The following is a 20,135-nucleotide window of genomic DNA, read 5'->3' on the forward strand; positions in this document are numbered from 1 at the left end:
ATCTAATTCATCACTCTCTGCACGACTTGCCTACAGGGCCAGTTTAATTTATTTTCACTTCACCACTTTGAAAACTGTTGGCTCAGGCTATTCTAACATATTCATAAATCTTCCAAGATAGGCTCACGGCTCTTCCAAGATACGCTCTTAAGAAAACTAGAGAACGAGAAACAAGCTAAAGCATGTGGTGGGGATTGAAAGAAGCAAATTAGTTTGCTTTGTTTTGGTGCTAATTTATGACAGCCATATTGGAGGTGATTGGGTCCTTCCAAGGTAATGGCTTATGGAGTTTCCAGGGCCTTTTATCTTTCTCTGAGTTAATATATGTAACCAATCTATTCCTAACCCATGATATGTGTTTTCTCTATTTGTGTTGGGCAGCAAATTAGACAAACAATATTCAGATCTAATACACCCAAATCCCCTGTTGTTTGCTATCTAAAAAATCCCTTTATAAAATACAAATAAGGTAATCAATAATAAACACTGGCAGATGGCAGGTAATAGGGATATTAAAGGAGCAGAAAAATTAGACTTTCTCCTTTGAACCTAAAACATACTGTATAATAGAAGTTTAAGCAAAAAATTTAAATCCTGACCATTTGACTACCACATGCTAATCCCCTCTTTCACTTAATTCTCACCCTTCAATAAGCTATTTTTACTTCTAGGGCCCAGTGGAGACAGAAAGTGAGAATCCAGCCAAAACCAATATCATCAGGTTTCTAAGCTTTAGCCTGGAGAGAAGACAAACAAATAAAGAACAAATTAATGTGGAAGAACAAAAGTGTATTTAAATCCCAAGTGTAGTAAAGCTAAATAGTGCACATCTTTCATTCAGATTGAAGTTAAGAGAACAAACAAACGAGAGTTTTTTGAAATATGTCTGTGAGCTAATAAATCATAGGATCCATTAAAAGTTTTAGCGCAGGTTCACACTTTTGTGCTATAGATTTCAGAATTTGTCTTTGGTACAGTTGATAATGTGTGACACAATAAGTCAATAATGTCATGTACAGAGTCATCGGTGTGTGTAAGATCATACTGTAATTTATATTATGGCAACAAAAGAACACGGGTCAGGATCAATGAATTCGTCTTGCATGGCCACAAATGGTCTCTGCTAATAACAGTCTGGTGCCCTCCTGAGCTGTCAGCTGCCAATAAAATGGTGCAGATAGTTAGGCAATCTGATGCCAAACATTTTAAAATGTAAAACTGAAACATCCGCAGTCATATTAATTTTAAGTACTGAAAAGTTACATGATTGATAGATCAAAGCTTTGCTGAGCCATGCATGAAATCTAATGTGAAAAATTTGTTCCAGTGCCATGTTTAATTCTGACGATTCTTGGAAAAAATGAAAAAAGCTAGAAAAGATGAGGTGTTGGTTAATATGCTAAACATTTTACAAAGTAAAACTGTGGGAGAGGACTGGGTTTGAGCTTTGATAGGTAGTTCTCTTGATGTCAGATTCCACTACAGCATTCTCATCTAAATCTTAGTGAAGGCAGAGTGAGTATCCTGGGAGTGTCATATCCGCATTGTGTTATCTGTAGCTCACAGCCCCACTAGCTCACACAGAGCAGACCACAGGGGTGAGAAAGAGAGAGAAAAAAAAAAAAACATTCCCTTTAAATTCTGTTATTTTAGAAAGACAGCTGAAAGTGTCTCCAGGACCAGAAATCTGACCACACCTTAAGTCCCTAGTTTGCCTAATTATTTAAACCAGAATGCTGCCTCAGACCATTCTACAGTAAAACTAATCCCACCAAAGCAAATCCCTGAGAAGCAGCCAACATGGTTGGTTACGAGTTTGTAATCAATTCCTTTTATATAATTTCTACCCAGATTTTTGCCATTACATGCCTCAAGGTAAATAACGTGCCAAGGTTTGAAGTGGAAAAACTGAAACTGTGACCAAAAAAAGCTAAAGCGTTAATTAGAAGAATGAAATGAAGTGGGTTTTCTATTACTGCATCCCTGTGGTAACTCATATGGTGCTGCATACTAATATGAATCATTACCTAATTTATAAACAAATAAAATAGCTAGTCCAGGTGAAGGTTTAAACTATTCTTTATTATTTTTATTATTATGTTGTTTTTTCTTTTTACTCAAAAGATGGAAAATGGTGCAGTGACATTAACATTAAGCAAACAAACAAAATAAAAAATGAGTGTCCAAAATATGGTGTCTGTCTGATATAGACTGAGTTATTTCAGAGACACCAAACGCCCACTAGTCATATGAAAAAGATAGAAATAAAGACTGATCAAAATAGAAGTAAAAACACAAGCCTTCAATACAGTGAAGAACACTCATCATTAGAAGCATCATTACAGAAAAGAAAAGCTGAGATAGAAAATAGTAGTGAAAAACCTGACAAAATATACTTAACATGGCTCATCACCAGAAAATGCCTCCAGTAGACTGGGAAATCAAACACACACACACACACAATTCTGATGTACCAAGTAACTGACACAAAGAGAAAAAAGAGATTTGCATAACACTATATGTGTATGTGCAATTGCACCTTCTAAATGTAGAACTGAAAATGTGCTTGCAATCTCTTCATTCCCATATGGGTAGTGATTTAGACAGCTGTCTCAAGCACACCCAGTCTACGCAGAGAGCAGAGGCAAATACTTAAACTGGACACAGGGGGCGCTGCATTGACCTGCTGTGAAATCCTCAGCAATGGAAGGGGAATAACCTCTTTGTGGATATTTTCCCTAGCATCCCCTGCATCACCTGTCCGAATGCACTTAGTGTGTCACGTCGTTGGAAACGTTATTTCATTGGCTACAACATGTCAATCATCACTGACAAACGATGCGAATGGCTGATTTGTCATTAGAAGTTGTTCATTCCCCTGGGTGGGTTTTCACTGTGAGTCGTGACTGTAATTGGTTTTCGTACTGATTGACTGTCACACCTGACAGACAAGTTTGGTTGCGTGCTTATTTTCTTCACAGCAGTCTGCAGCGTGTAAATCTATCGTTTGTTTGTCTATATGTGGTAAATAAACGGCGAAAACAAACGGGATTAAAACTTTTTAATGAAGACTGAAAAGTGAAGGACGATGATTGTATGGCTTTTAATCACGGATAATAACGTTACGTCTTTTGGACTAAAAACATGGAGGTGTTTTGTTACTGGACTCCGAGGAAGAAACTGATATGCAACACTTGCCGTTTCACTCCATGTGCGGATCTGTACACATCCGCAAAGGTAAGAATTACACTCTTACTGTGTTTGTTGATAAACATTAAGGAACTGTTGTCGCTGTGACGATTCAATCCTGAACAGTTTAGACCGTTTGAACCGTGAGGTTTTCTGCTTTCAGTTGACATATAGTTTGTTGGACTTTATTCAAATTAGACGGACGATATTTTGAAATACATTCAGAAATAGCTGTTTCCGGCTCTGAGTCTGGCCATGGGGGTTTTGAAATAGATGAACTGAAGTCTCCTTCAGGTTGTGAGATCCTAAAAAGGCCATAACCTAAAAGATACACCATTTGGCTCCATTACCTTTATGTTCTGATAAATAATTTTTAAAAAATTATTTGAATCTTTGAGACCAGTTTTACTGGTAAAGAGCTCTTTTACTACTTCATGTCACACGTTGATTGTTTAAACACAGCAGAGCAAAAAGGACAAAGATGTATTTTTATGGCTTATGCCATCTTGCTATTTGGAAAACTACGAATCAACATCTTTTCTTCTCAGGATCACAAATCACCCTGGTGATTTATTGTTGCTGTCCTGTGAAAAATGTCTATTTGCAAAATGTCAACTTTTCATAAGCTCTAAAAAATAACAGCCTTGTTTAATAATAACAGCCAGACACCTTTCAGCAATCCTGATGGGACACTAGATGGTTTCCTCAGCTTAGTAGGAGAATTTTGACAAATCATAAAATAAGAGCCTTTAGTTTATCTGAAAATGTTTAATTGCCAAAAGTGGATAAATAAGATTCACGAGACAGCACAGCAGGGTGTAGCACGGACGATTTAAATCAACAAGCTCACAGGGCAATCAAGATGAAGTTAGACGTATACTGAGAGTTGTCTTTCACGTTGGGCCTTTAACTACAATATTCACACACTGTAGGTGCAAGCACAGACGAAAATAAATTAAAAGCAGGTATAGAAAAGGCAAGAAACGTAAAAGAAATATTTACTCTTTACATCCGGTGTATTGCTTGCTGGTGTTTTTTACTCCTCTGCAGACTTATTGCTTAATTTGAATGAATGGGTCCAGTCGTCTATATACTACGGGTATTTATTTTTCTTGAAATAGCTGAATCCTAAGAACGTCTGAATAGTGGTGATCAAAATAACCTTTCTATGAACTTTATTTCCACATTGCTATTGATTTCCCCTTTGAGCTCAGTGATTTGAAACACCTGTCCAACACAATATGTGCAGAAGAGTTAACACTAAAATGATTGCATCAAAGTTAAAAGTGCACAGCTCCTTCTTTTGAACTACCTCACAATAACAGGTGTGCATTTCCCCTCAGTTTTTCACTGATTGAACACACCATAATTCAATATAATGAGGTGGTTTGGCTGAGTGGAGACGTGCAACACAAGTTCAGTCTGTTTATTTTTCACATTGAACCACATCCTTTGTGCCAACTCATCCCTACACATTTTAAAAGAAACCATCTTTGTAGATGGAGTAAAAGGATAGATAGTACCACAGAGTAAAGTCAGTAAAAAGCCCTTCTAGGGTGTTTATTCTTCCTGTATATGCACATGTACATTGGAGTTAATAAGTAACAAAATGTGTCTAAATAATATGCATATTTTGCATGTCCTGAACTTTGAATTAAAAATCAGCTAAGATGTTGCATGGTAATGCTGCCATTGAGTGATTGTGATCTTCCACACCGGCCAGATGTGGCTCTTCCCATTAGTTTAAATGCCAAAACTTTCCATTTTAGCTAATTGTCTGGTAAAAGGTCAATAGGCATTTGAAAATGAGACACATGGTAGGTGTTCATTAGATGTGCTGAAAGCTGCTAGTGCTCACTAGAGCAGGCCTGGGCCCATCCAATTTATTTCTCAAGGGATGGTTTGTGATGTCCGTTTGTGGTGTATTTTAAAAGAAGAGGACAATGCTGTCAAAGCTGTTATTTTTTTAGGCACAGACTCTAAAGAACCATCAAGGGATAAACTAATCACTTACAAAAGCTAACTGTTTTGTGTCAATAAATTGTGATCAAGCTACTTTGGGAACCACTATTAGTTTCACAAGTTGATCCAAATGCCTCAACCATTAGCTGACAATTTTCTACATGTTTTTCTACTATTTTGTTAAAGGGAACTCAAATGAAAAAAACATTTAAACTCATGGGGATGAGATGGCACTTTATTCTTTTTATGTGTGGAGTATATGTATTTTTTTTTTTTAATCAAACAACTGTCACTTTCAGGAATTTATTTTTTTTTCCAAAAGACTTCATCTGCTTAAGTGGAGACACAGCAGAAGAGAGGAAGTATTTGTAGCTTGGAACCCACTGAGTGCAGCACCATACTTGTGGTGTTTTTTTTGTTTTTTTTTTGTATAATACCTATGGCACACTAGGAAGTAGTGTGGGATCAGAAGGATCCTTTCTCATGCATACATTATCACTGGGTGTAGGAAGCCAGGATCAGCTAACATCAGCTCTTTAAAAGCCGTGCTCTCTTCACTTTGAGACCCTGACACTGGTTATGGATTAACTTTCTACTTTCCACTACATCACATGAAATTACACATTCTGGCAAGTAAATAGCCTTGTCTGGCTAATTAAACTTAGCGTTTCCAATATTTCTTTGGTCAGATGTGCATATTTTGCTATTTACTGATTTACACGAAGTCACAGCATATCAAGTAAAATTAAAAAAAGGAAACAAATCACCATTGGGGTATACTTTGTAAAAATAAAAGATTGTATGCTACCCACAGGCTGTGGATATGCATACTGTATGTGTTAAAAGTAAAAGTTTACGTTTAAAGGCAAAGAGCACATACTGTATACTGGGAGTAATAATAAACATATCAAAGTAAAAATAATCTTTGTGTTCCTCTGTCATCTGCTTGTGTTTGTTGACAAAGAGGAAAAAATGGCCTCATGTATCTCATGTGAGGGCATATTTTTCAAAAAGAGACAACCCTAGTGATTAAGAATAATAAGCAATGGCTTTAAAATGCATTTCTCAGTGGAGTTAGAAAGATAGCACTGTCCTGAAGCTGACAAATTGCCTGGGAGCAACAGAAAAAAAAAAAAAATCTGAAGCATTACCATACCAACACAGTGCTCAGTGTAGACCAGATCCTTTCACTCAGATGAATAAAAAATTTAACCTATGGCAAATCATTTATAAATGCATATGGCTGGCTTGATCTAAGAGTAATATATGGTTCACTCAGAGATACAAAAGACTTATTGTTATGCTTACACTTGTGTTCATCACAGGATGAAAACAGTAAAACAGTCGGGTGACATAGAATGATTGCATCTCGTTATAAATATATTTGAGCCGCATAGACCTCAAAAAGCTTTCCATTGACTACACACCTCTTCATGGACTGTGTGAAGTGCCATCACTTTGAAGAGCACTGTGGAGAGCGTTATGATTGCTGAAGAAGTTACACCATAAGCTGTCTTTCTAATGAAATGCAAAAAAGTTAATTGCTCTTAAAAGAACGCATTTTCCGGAGAACTCTTAGCACCTCTCCTAACCCTTCGCCCACACACAAAATGCATAAACACACGCACACACCACTATAATTTGGTCTATTACAAAACTCTACGCCAGAAACCAAGTAGAAAAGCTGTTCCATTCCCTTGGGTCTATTATGAAGCTAAACGAAAAGATCCTGTCATCTATCAGCTGGGTGACAAAACAGTCATCAAAGCACAAGGCTAATATATTTAGTGAATGACAATAAAGGAAAACATATACTGTAGTTTTTTTTTTTTTTTTTTGAGAAAGTCGCAGTGGAGGACTTAAAACTCTTTCTTTTAGTTCTCTGATTTTAGAGGACAGCTAATGATTGTTTCAGAGAGGAAAGAACAGAGGATAGTGGGGTTTGTATTGAGCATAAGGCTCTATGATTCTCCAGCCAGTTTTAATAACCTGCGTAAACTCAAATAAATCAAAGAACCAATCACTGTACTCAAACACTTGGCCACAATTACGCAGTCTTTCATCATTCTTTTTCCCCTGGATGACTGTCACTGCAAGCGTATCCTTCTCTTAGGCTAATTATTGCTTGTGTCAACGTTTAAGACTGAACTATTTTCACTTAAAAGAACATAACCACTAAGTTTCTATTTGCATACATTGGCATAACAATCATGAAAGAAATCAGTGAAACACTAGCAGATTTAAAAATGGCTCATTTATACATTAAATATATTCTTGAAATACATTCTGATATATTACAAATACATCAGTGTGACTTTAATAATTGTATAGTATAGAAATACCTTCATATGAGGTTTGTAATTGTCTTATTATACATTATACTTGTATGGAGAATACTAATGTCTCTCTCATGTCTAAATAATTTGCACAGTACATGCAGCATGTTTGAATTAGTCCCGCTTTTGATCAAAGCTTTAGGAGAGACTTAAGAACAGCATCACATAACCACACAGAATTGTAATACAATCCTCAGAGGGGACTGGGGGGCAGATCCATCACAGCCCCAATTAAGAAATGCACTGGCATTCAATTCCTGAGAAGACACACAATCTTTCTTTAGTCCACCTATGAACATTTCATTTATGACTAAAGATCTCCTTTCATTTAGAGGCTAAAATTGAGTTTGACCCTTTGTCTGTTGTCACGAGGTGGCATGTGGAAAAAGCCGATATGCTGAGTTTGTTTACCTTGCAGATGAAGCTTGCTCTCAGGACTCTGCAGAAGGATTGAGCTAACTGAGTCCAGATTGTCATAACTACTGCATCCCAGGGGCCCCGTCCGTGTCTCTGTCACCTGCAAGAGAATTAGGACTGAAATGAAAGACACATTTCAGAAGTGATAAGATGTGTTTGTGAAATGTGGGTGCACTGTGTACATGTACACTGTGTTTAAGTACAGCAGTAACAGTCTTGTTACCCACAAGACAACATATGGACAGGGACATGTCAGCAGTCACTGTTTATTAATGCTGTTAGTTATTAGGAAATAAAGCAGCAATAAAGTTATTAGGATGTTCTCTTTTTTGATTGAGCTATGACTTTTACATGTGCTAATTGCACTGAATTCACACTAGTAAATTTAACACCCTGTGGCCCAAAGACAAAGGAAGATTGTGCAGTGACAGAATGTATTGAGACAGGTTCTCACACCGGAGGCAGGTGCTAGTATTTATTTTTTTTTGTTCACCAGCCATAATGTGAAGCTCAATTAATTCAACGCTCAAAAGAAGGCTCAACTGTTTGTTGGCTTTAACAAAATATGCATCTCTAATGTAGCAGCTGTCTAATTTACAAAGATGATATGTATTTTTTTTTAGTCAAAAAAAGAGGAAGGCAAAACATTAGTGGCCAAAAATATCACTCAGGCTACATCAGTGGTTTTTGAATAATGATACTATTGAAATGTGAAAAGACACCTTTAAAATATACAGTACCACCTCCACATTAGAGACCTTGAAGAGCTTGCACTTAAAACGAAAGGAAGGTGTAAAATCTCTCTTCTTCTCACTTGCCTTTGCTCATTAAGTTTTCCCAGCATTTCCTAATGGGACGTTTACAAAGTTCCAAGAGACCAAGTGTGGTGTTACTCAAGAGATTAAGGGAAAATACATTGTCTCTGTTTTCATGTTCTTGCAGGTCTTTGTTGTGCACAAAAAAAATGCTTTGCCAATAGCTGACCCATAATTTGAACGTTCCAGAAAATTAAGACCGTAATTAAATATTTAATTGATTTGACAGATGGTTTATTCATTTTTAAGTTCAGAAATAAATATTGTCTTCATTATAGTTGGAAGTTGGGGAATAGTTTATTATTTGACTTTATTATTTTTGTACTTGGTTTTCTTTCTGCATACTGGGCTTTGTTTGTGCTGTGCAGCATTTTTTAATAGGATAATAGAACAAGCAAGCATTTAAATCATTGTGCTCTATCACTGTAGCACCTAAAGTATATTTAACAAATATTTATAGCTTTTGTATAAAGGAAGTACTTTTGCAATAATAAGATTAGAAGGATTGATAAAGCAATGGGGTGAATTCAGATATACTTGATCAAAACCTTTCAGTGCCTTGCTTACTTCAGCATTTTACTCTGAAACTGCTAAAATCACCACTTCAAACTTTGGTAAAACACCAAATATAGACGATACATGAAACTAGTAAAATACGCAAAGACCAAACTGGTCTTGAGGAAGGGCTTCATATTTGCAGTCATGCTGAACCTAACAAAACATCACATTTATGGATAAACAATAATTATCAAATTGTCTGTAAGGTCGCCACCACCTCTGGTCTCAGAAATTCTATACTAATGTGAGTATGTGCCTGTGACTGAGAGTGTGATGCCATTTTTTCCTGTCTTTAATGTTGATACTGCACCAGATGGTGGGCTGACAAGCAAGAAATTAGACAGATGTATATCTTACCCTTGGCATCAGGCGCTTAGGGGGAAAAAATGGAAAATCATGGGGAGACAGGCAGGGACAGGCTCTATAAGAGAACTCTACAATCTTAGTATTCAGTGAACTTGCTCTTGACTGAATCTTGCTACAGTAATATGCATCATCTTAGGACACATGACAGTTCACATGAGTGCTATTCTTTAATCACTTTCATTGTAAAGGAATTCCTGAAAACACTCCAGTGAATATACTTGGCATCTAATCTCAGTGGTGGTAAATCTACTATCAGTACATGGTACTGTTGCACAGGAGTTTCATTCTTAATGCGAATGTGCTAAGGACACAGTTTAATGACTAAAACGAAATTTGCTCATACATATATATCTATATGTATGTGTGTGTGCTATAGACAGAGAAAGATTTGACATGGCCTCTATGTGATGTTACTGCCTCTATGGGAGACACAAATAACACAATCCAACATTCATTTTCACATGGGACTATTACTTTATGCATAATGCAACTGAATATGGTGCTTTATAGTGTGGAGTTTTTAACAAACACTCTACATCTCCTTAATTTTTAGATTCTATCTGACCCATTTGCAAGATTTTACTCTCCAGGTGTGTTGAGGATAGATACAGTATATCTGTTTTAACATCTGGATGATTCTGCATTGTCAGAGAAGTCTGGGTGAAAAAACTGCTTAAAATAACATTTTGTTTAGCTGAATAAATGGTATATAAACAAGCAGCACCACTGCAGTGCACTTTAGTCCTCTTTGTTTAGCATAAATCTTACAGATTATGCTTGTGTGTAAAAACTGAAAACCAGTCTTTTGACGCTAGTAAACTGTGTTTATTGCTCTCCCAGTATAGAGACCTGTGTCAATCAAATTTTACATTATACACAATAAAACTAATATATCTTCCTGGTTATAGTTAAACTGGGGACAATTTCTCGACCAATATTTGTTGTTTTTGGCAGTTTATGGGGTATTACTAATCATTTCCAACAATTCCATATGCAATTTCCAACCATGTTGCTTTCTATATTTTCTTCCAGCCAACCAATGGACATTGAAAAGCACTTTGTGGCCTTGCATAAAATGTATGTGCAGATTGATTACAGAGTTAGACTTGCCTATCACACTTCACCATCTTGATGGCTGCTGACAGTGCTCTTTCTCCTCCATTTTTGTTGTCCTTATCGTAGAATGAATTACTTCCTTTAAAAGGTTGTGTTGCATGATCCATGGTGACTGAGCAAAGTGGATATCTGTCCTCTCTTGCCTACGGACATCTTCCCAGGTGGCAAAGAAGGCAAAAGCAGGAGCTAGCTCACGCACATTTACATTAGTAGTGACACACATTTTACACAGTCCATACTGGATGTGCATACACATGAGCACAGCTTGCCACAGCCACTTTACTATACAATACTTCTTCCCAAGAATTAGTTTTCCAGATTGGGTGCAGACATCCCCAGTGCTGTGGATTACAGACTGACGTTTGTAATCTGAATGACCTTAGCAGAGCACTATGCAGGACTTGTTAGACTCGCTCTTTTATTTCTGTATAGAGCACACCAAAAGAGTGCTGTGCACCAGATGATGAAAATGGAGTATAACATAATAAAAATACAAGGAGCAATCAAAGGACTGAAGTGGGCCGAGGGGGACTTAGAGGATTTGGATTATTAAGCAGAACACAACAGCAGAATCCCACTGGGCCAAGACTGTATCACAGCCTTAAGTCAGAAACCATGGTTCTGGAACATCCTCTCTAACTGTCATCTGTCATCAAGAAAATCATCTAACCAAGCAAATAAGAGACGATGCACATGAGATCCTAAGTTTCCTCTCTTTCTGTACTTTCTGTTGGCAACCAAATGTATGTGTACTATTCCCCGAGCCCCCAAGTGTTAGAAAACAAAGTTTCTCCTGTCTGTATCAACTCCTTTGTTTCTCAAAAACCCATCCTGGTGACATACATACAATGCTGCAACAATAGGTGTGTGTAGGCGAATGTGTGGGTACCGAGTTTGTGTGTTGAGATGCAATTACTGTATATCACTTCTTTATTTTCATATTAAGAGGAACCCTATATGAGCTTGTCTCTGTCAGTTATGCTTAATCACTAGTACACCAGCCACTGTTTGTTACATGTTACATCTGATGCCATTTCACTAATTACACATATCTTACAATAGGATAGAAATGTTTGTCACATTATTCTAAAGTTAGCAGCCTGGCTGACCTACTCTAATTAAACCTCTGTAGTACATATTGCAGGTTCTGTATAGTGTATTTAACTGACAACATATGCCAACACTGTTTATGTGTTTTTAACCTATTTACTTGTATGGTTGGCTTCTACAATTTACTTTCATTTAAAGCACCAATTAAAAATCTCATTATGGTCCTGGAGCTGGACAGTTTATAGTTTCTTAAATACAAAGAGTTTGGAACATTCAGCAGCCAACACAGGAGGGGAAGGTGAACTCATGACAGAGAAAATGCAAGTTACTATTTAACTAAGCAACGCAAATGTTCTTAGACAGTAATTGCAAAATAGACTTAAATTACCATGGATCACTTCTCTGGGATAATTGTAGGGCTCACACAACATCAGTTTTAAGATAAATGTCCTATGACGTCCGTGTGCCTAATTAGACTGATTGAAAATTAGGTTATCAAATAAAGAGTTATCAGTTTCTTCCTGACAATGTCCATAGCAGTAAATGTTTTATCATTTACATATTTAAGAAACTGAGTTGTTCACATATGGTTCTATGTGTGTCCCCGTGGATTAACTGAAAAGTAAGCAGATAACCCTTTAATTTACAATAATGAATAAGGAAAAATATATGGAACGAAATCAAATATCACTGCATTTCAAGACTTTGTCAGTGTTATCTTGACATTAAAATAACAGCCCTGTGAGAATGGCAATAGAAAAATCAAGTGCATCAGATATCATCTTTCAACTGTTTCAGTTGTGCATTAAAGCTACTTCTCACCAAGTTCATTAAAATTATCATAGCATATGGAGGTGTCAGGTTTCTGTAATTCCTGTAACTTGTCAGGGGATCAGTGTGTTCTAATTTCTGTTTTTCCAACTGTACTGAAAGGAGTATATTCTCAGAAACATCACATTATACTGTGTCCCCAAGTTATGTTTCAACTTGACAGACTGGGGAGTATAAAACGGAGTTTTGAAGCTGTGTGTGATAAGGAAAACCAGGCACAAAGGCAATAAGATGCATGAGTGGGACAGGAAGAATACTGTAAGGTTGAACTGTCTTCATTACGTATTGCCTCTGCTGAGCCTTCTTAATCTGCCCATCACCTGCAATTCTCTTAATGACTTGCTATTTCTGGCTACATAGAAATGAAGAGATGTACTTCTCAGTAATTCTCCAAGCAGTGTAGTTGAAGATCTCTGAGGACATTTTTTTCTCTCTTGTTCATATCATTTTACATGTGGCTACGGTGTTACTGTAAGTCCTATCGGAAAAGATAATGCCACCACATTTGACGAAGAGATGTATTGTGTCTATCTAGTGAATGAATATTAAAATTATATTAAAAGAAGTTTTTTTTTTAATGTAACTCATTTGTTTTAAGTGATACGTAAAACAGTGGAACGCTCAGCGGTGTAACTCAGGCAACCTTCATATACAATTTGTCGTAATTGGTTGTGGTGATTGCAGTGTGGTTGTGTTGTGGTTGTGCTGAAGTAAACTTGGCTTCTGCAGATGACAAAAATCTAGGTCATACTGTATACATATTAAAATGTCCCTTACCTCACATGAGGCTTACATGACTGGACAGTTAGATGAGAAATAAGATAGTATGGCTGTAGCTGTTACACCTGAACCACAAACAGCATTTCAACATCATCAGTAAATATTGACTGCTGATGTAAAGCTGCCCAGACCAACTGTATGTAAATGTGACCTTGTGAGGGATGCACACTCCCCATTAGGAATGCACACTTGCACACTTCATGCAAGAATGAATACAGTTCTCACGCTACAGTCAGATGCACACTATACAGTCATCATAGCATGCACGGATGTATAGATACCACACAGTCAATTCCTAATTATACTTCTTCCCAGATAATCACGCTTTTCCACAGGAATAAACATCCTGATAAAATTGACATTTTCTTTCTATTAAACACTCCATTGGGTATCTTATTTTCATTTCTAAATGACCCTCCCTCCCCACTGGAGTCCTAACTTGCAGCAGTCATGTCTAGCAACACAAAGACAAAACCACATGTCATTTATTTATATCAGCAAGGCGTGATATTGTTCACAGTGGTAGTCATTGTATTGACTGTATATTGCCCCAATCATGATCATATCTTCATATTTTCAATTTTTTTTCCCCCAAAATTACTTAATGAAGGTATCAGGAAATACCACACACGCAGCCTAGTGTTTGCATGTGTGCAGATGATAGTGGATAACAATTTTGCCATAAAAAGAACAGAAATATGATTAATGATTAATACATCACTAAAAACCTGTATGCTGAAGGTGTATGCTTCACTGATATATATATTTTTAAAAACTCATAATACATTCACAAAGATAAATGATGTACAGCAGGAATCACTCTCTCCATACTATATGATCTCATTACCTCGTAACCCCATGGGCAACTTGCTTGGTATTGTAAGCCCACTGTTTTGTTTTTTTTTTTTTTTTTGTACTGTATGCTTGTCTCAGTGTATACATGTATGCTGTCTTTTTGCTGTAACCCTTATTTTGTACTTTTCATTACACAGCTACAGTTTAGGAGTTTTTCAGTGCACAAGGGTGTGATAACATAAAGCACATTGTTTTAGCCGATGTATTTTTGGATAGGTGGGTCTCAGGTAAATAAAATGTGAGCGCAGTGCAGATATGTCTTTATTGTGATTTAATTTCACAAATAGCCACAACATATTAAGCAATGCAAAGGATAAGGGGGGTAATGGTACATGGTTACTGAGGATGAAAGGTTTGATAAATTCAGCCAGCAACTCTTCACATAGTCCACACACTATGGACTGGCAAGCATTTGCATTCACTGTTCTCTGCACAAAGGCCACAAGCATGCAGGCGCACACACACACACACACACAGACACACACACACACACACAGTGAGAGCTACCCCCTGTTGTTCGAAGTGTAGCTCAGGTTTGACACTTTAGTTATTACTGATTTTGATTGCCATTGAATTGTATTTAACAATGAAATCGGTGCTCCTTAGGGACCAATTTTGCATGTAACCTTAATAGCACTCTATAATGTGTTTTCAGTATTCCAACTATTGCAGCTTACACAGCATGTGCAACCTGTAGGAGTCCAATAACAATCAAACAATTGTTTGTATTTCTCGCTGATGGAAAGACAACTGTAAACAAGTATAATGAGAAAACTTTGCATTAGCACTTGCACAGATGCCTCATGTCATCAAAGACTGATTGTTATATGTCCTGCTGGCTGCCCTGATGTTCACATATTGTTCTGCCACCTCATTAGTAGTCTGATAATGACACACTTAATCAAATAATGTGTGAAAAATTATACACAGAATAAATTTTGTTCTCATACACTGCAGATAAACATGTATTATTATTTTAATCATATGTATAATCTGTGTAGTTGATTTAGATTTTAAGACTTGTAGTTATAAAATTGAATTGCTAAAGGGTTCAGGGGCCAGTGTACTGTAGTCAAAGGCACCACTGTGTGAGGGTGCAATATTACAGATTTTTGTTTTCTGATTTAATATACTATAAGTGAATTTACCACATCTTAAGAAAGTAACTTATGTTAAACTTCTACAGAGGAAGGTAATAAGTGCATTTGGCTTCTATTTTGTTTTGGATCTAGGGTAACTGCTATTCATCATAGCAAGCAGCTTTGTGATATTAGGCCAACAGCCAAAAAAGGTTGGCAGCAAACCATTTGGGGCATTTTGTTTAATGGAGGGGGCATCCACAGGTTTGTCCCTGACAGCTTCAAAATATGCAGACGTCTCCAAAACACACTCTCTAAAACTACTTTTTGTATGTGCTAATCTACACTCCTTAAAGTTTTTCTGACTACATTCCCTTGCTAGATACTGAATCCTATGTTTAATTTTGTTATAGACAATATAAAAAGAATCCTACACAGTTAAAAAGATAGTAAGAGACCATCAAAAGGAGTCTGCTTTAATACAATTTCACATGAGTGCATTTACTATATATAAGAGAAGTAAGGCACTATCACTGTAATTACAGAATTTAATCAGTAATTGTATTTTGTCTTCAGCTGAAATGGTCCAGTAATTTAGGTGGTGCTTAATTATGTAACTTCAAAAGTTCAGATCAAGTTAATACGAATAGTTCAAAAATGACACCTCTTGAATCTGCACCCTGATATTTTCCACAGGCTGGTAATTATCATTGCTGAAGATCTAACTTTGATGGAAAAAATATACATATTTTAATGTTTTGAGAGTCAGGCAAGAAATATTCATATTCAGCCATTTTATTCTATGCACCAGTGGGTTTGTATGGGCCCATCTGCATACAATTGCTTATTAATTTCTGGGCATATGGCAATATAGAACTAAAGAAGTTTATTAGATCCTTCAAGGATGAGATAAAGAAGCAGAGCATTGGCAGTATATCATAAATTTGGTATAATGCTTTATTGTAATTTGTCATAATTATTCTTTTTTATAACATTGCGTGTAATTACTGTAATAATGACAACATACATTATATATGCATATATTTATTTTTCAAAATAATTTAAATGGATGCAAAAAATGTGCATTTACTGTATATAAAGTGGACAAAGTGAACAAAACTGCTTACATCAGACAGGAAAATGTCTGAAACATTTCTGCTGTATTGACATGTGTTTTTCATCCTGATTGTTAGGTTGCACTCCAAAGCAGGTCTCACAGCCATATTGAATCAATATTGGAGGAGCAAAGCCTCTGTTCTCTGTGTTTACAGATCTATGCTTTCTGCTGGACTTTGCTTCCTCTGCAGATTCTGATCACCGTCTGTCTGCTTGCAGCGTGACTGGAGAACTGAAATTTAGAGGGCTTTTATTTATAGTTGAGTGATGTGAGGACAGAGTTCAAGTTCATATCCAGCATATTTTTACATCAGAATATCTGACAATAAAGAGTGTTAGTATATCTTGTTAGTAGTAAGATTCAGTGACATTGAGGTTATGTTAAATATGGGCAAAATCTGTTGCACATGTGCTATCTTGAGGACTTTCAGCGTACATTTTTGCAATATTTTAAGTTACTTAAATGCCCATGATGGTGCTATCTGACTACATAATGATCACTGTGTGCATCATCATAGCACTTATGTGAGGATGTGATATTTGTGTGAAGTGCAAGAACACAATTATGTGTGCCCCTGTGTACCTTGAAATCATCTTACACAACTAACCCCAGGCTTTGAAAAGCTTTGTGTACACCAAAATAGTTATTTACAGCCATGTATACAGCTCTCAAGGTTCTTGCAACTTAAATTACAGTCCAGAATGCAGGAGAAAAAAAACAACAACAATAATAATAGTTACCAGTTTCCCTAATGAGATCTGATTCAGTTGTCGATGCTCATATCTTAGTACTTTAATTTATATCAATTTGTTTTTGGTAATTTGATTAAACACACATTCAACTGGCACGATGAAATATGTAAGCACAATATAAGCTGACAAATAGCCTAAAACAAAATTTTGACCTCAGCTCCTCTACTGGATAGGTCCTTGAGATCATATCAGATTGTTCTTAAGGCACTTGGTTAATCAAATTATCACAGAGCAATTACACGCATGGACCCTGGGGCTTTTAGGTCCCCTGGGGCAGCTGATTGTCTTTTGTGGTTTAAAATTAAACCTGCAAGTCATTAAACACAAAAAAACAAAATGTGCCCAAAAACATGAATTCACTCTAAAATGAAGCATAATGGTAGACATCCTCATTTATACCAGTATTCTTAACTGTTACTGGCGCACTCCTAACAGCAATCAACAACCAAAAAAACTGTCGGCGTGCAGTCATTCCCGCTGTAAACTACTTACTTTATGACCCATGTGTACACAGCCATGGATGTTTCACTTGATAGAGCAAACTTATTCAAGTTGCCATTTTATCCTGTTAGAAGAGTAGACACATTGACTGTGACTTTCAAACAACTCATTATTAAGTCTCAGAGGGTACAGTATGTAATAGGTGAAAAACAAGCTATCTTGCATGCCTGTGTTCTTGTTAACTAACCCGTTCAATCACCAAATCCATTCACATCCCTTTTCTGAACTCAGACAAACCCTCACCTCTTGACATATGTTACAGGTCAATCAGTCATGATCAGCAGATATGCAGTCTACTCAGTTTAGCAATAGCTCCGTGTGTGGGTGTGTGTGTGTGTGTGTGTGTGTGTGTGTGTGTGTGTGTGTGTGTGTGTGTGTGCATGCACACCATACACTCTCTTCTCAACTCCTCCTGCCTTCCTTTCCTGAGAAACAGAGTCAGCAGCCACTGTCAGGTCTGCTTAATTTTGTCATGGTTGACTTCCTGCTACCTGAATTCTCATCTGCCAGAGCCCCTTAATCCACTTGTCACTCACAACAACAAAATGCTAGGAAGGTGCACCTTGAATGAAGACGGTGAGGTGGCGTATAGGTAGATATGTGACAGAGCTGGATTGGAGGCTTTCCTGCAGGTGTGCAGGCACAGGTGCGCTGCGACAGATGTGGGAGTTTTGGAGTTACTGAATGGAAAATCTCAACATGATTGCCAAGAAGCCCATGCATCCATCAAAATAAATAAAATCCATCACGCCTCCAAACAAAAACAACAAAATAAATAATAACCTAATGGAATTTAGTGTTGTAAAGAAAAAGTATAAAAAAAATTAGTATAAAAGCACTTTAAAAATAACAAAAACTCTTCTACTCTATTGCCATACTTTTACAACTAGAGAAATTACAGTTTCCTCTTCCACAACATCAAATCTAGTCGAGCAATTTGAGCAGTGCTTCTGTTTTTTTTTTAACATCCATTTATTATTATGCTTTGTATTAAAGCTACTTTGTCATACCCAATGGCAAGAACAAAATTAGACTTCTAGTTGTTGTGCCCTGGGAACGAGGGATGAAGATATGGAAAGAGGATTAGGCAGAATGGATGGTCCTGAGGATGTCTCGAGATGTGGAAAGGAGAGTCAAGTTTAAATTGGGTTTCATGGATCTCTGTAGTCTGTGTGGGAGTCTGGCCAGTATGTCTGTTGCACTGCAAGAACTAGCAGTTTAGTTACAACACCTGCAATAACAAAAAAAAAAAAAAAAACGCTGTTTGGTATGCAGAAACTGTTTGATTATTTGCAGTCTTGTGCTGCATGTGCATGATTTAATTAATCTATCCACAATAGATTAGGGTTCTGTAACTGCACATTGTTTGATTTGAAATCCTGGATGGCTGTGGGAATTAAATCTAGTGGAAAATAAAAGCCAATAAGCAATGATCGGTTAAAATACACTGATGCAACAAATCTTTATCTCAGACTTTATTGGCATTATTTCTATATTCTGAATGAAATCTTATTTTTGTTGCTCGTGCAAATAAGGTACCGTGCTATTGTAAGTGTTAAACTACCAATATTATCCTGCACTGTCTCAATTAGATGAAATACCCAGCACCCCCATCTTCAGTGTCAAATTCCATTAAACAGATTTAACCGCATGTCACAATGTTATGCAGCTCATAGATGAACTAATTGAAAATGTTTATAGCTAGAATCAGTTAATTAATTGTATGTGTATATACATTTCCGTGCAGATCTGTTTGTTTTGTAGCCTCAAGTGTAACAATATTTTTTTAATTAGTAAAATGACTTCAGTATTAAAGTTGAGATGTTATTCCCTGATATTTATGAGGTGAGACACTGTTGCAGGATGAAAGTCTATGATCATGTGACGTTCCAATTTCATTGTGGTACAGCCTATTTTCTCATCCAGAATTTGCAGGCTGCAAGGACTTGTGTTGATTGTGTGATTGCAGACCCATGGAAGTCTAAATAATTAAGGTCACTAGGGCTTGAAATTAACCCCCGCTAACTTGCGCAGTATTGGTGAAATTTGACACAATTCTATCTGCAGCTTTGTTTGTTTTGATTTGTTTCTAAATAGTTTTTTTTTAAAGGCTTCTAAAAAAGGCTACTACACTTTGTGTGTTTTCTCTCACTGTGTCTTTCTCAAATAGAACAAAATGTTAACATTTATTGGCCTGTATAAATCTCTTATTGCTTTTGTATTATTCAATGTCTGATAACGTTACGCTTCAGAGGTGGTGTTTTCAACTCTTCTGCCTGTGGCACAATAATATTGTAGCTGGCTTGTTAGTGATGTGCACAACAAAACATAGATGTTTGTCCAAATGTGGGCATCATTCCCATACAGTCTATGCTGTTGTTTTGTCGTAGTAAATATTAATTATTAATATT

General features: G+C 36.7%; 1 protein-coding gene across 1 annotated transcript in view; it reads right to left on the minus strand.

Annotated features, from left to right (window-relative positions):
- Positions 1 to 20,135, minus strand: part of brinp1 (bone morphogenetic protein/retinoic acid inducible neural-specific 1) — a 68,829-nt gene that overhangs the window by 13,949 nt on the left and 34,745 nt on the right. Inside the window, exon 4 of the mRNA XM_026297868.1 lies at positions 7,899 to 8,004. Within this exon, the coding sequence (XP_026153653.1) occupies positions 7,899 to 8,004 (106 nt within the window). The remainder of the gene's footprint in view (positions 1 to 7,898; positions 8,005 to 20,135) is intronic.

The sequence above is a fragment of the Mastacembelus armatus genome, chromosome 12 (assembly GCF_900324485.2).
Source record: "Mastacembelus armatus chromosome 12, fMasArm1.2, whole genome shotgun sequence".
Taxonomy (NCBI): Eukaryota; Metazoa; Chordata; class Actinopteri; order Synbranchiformes; family Mastacembelidae; genus Mastacembelus; species Mastacembelus armatus.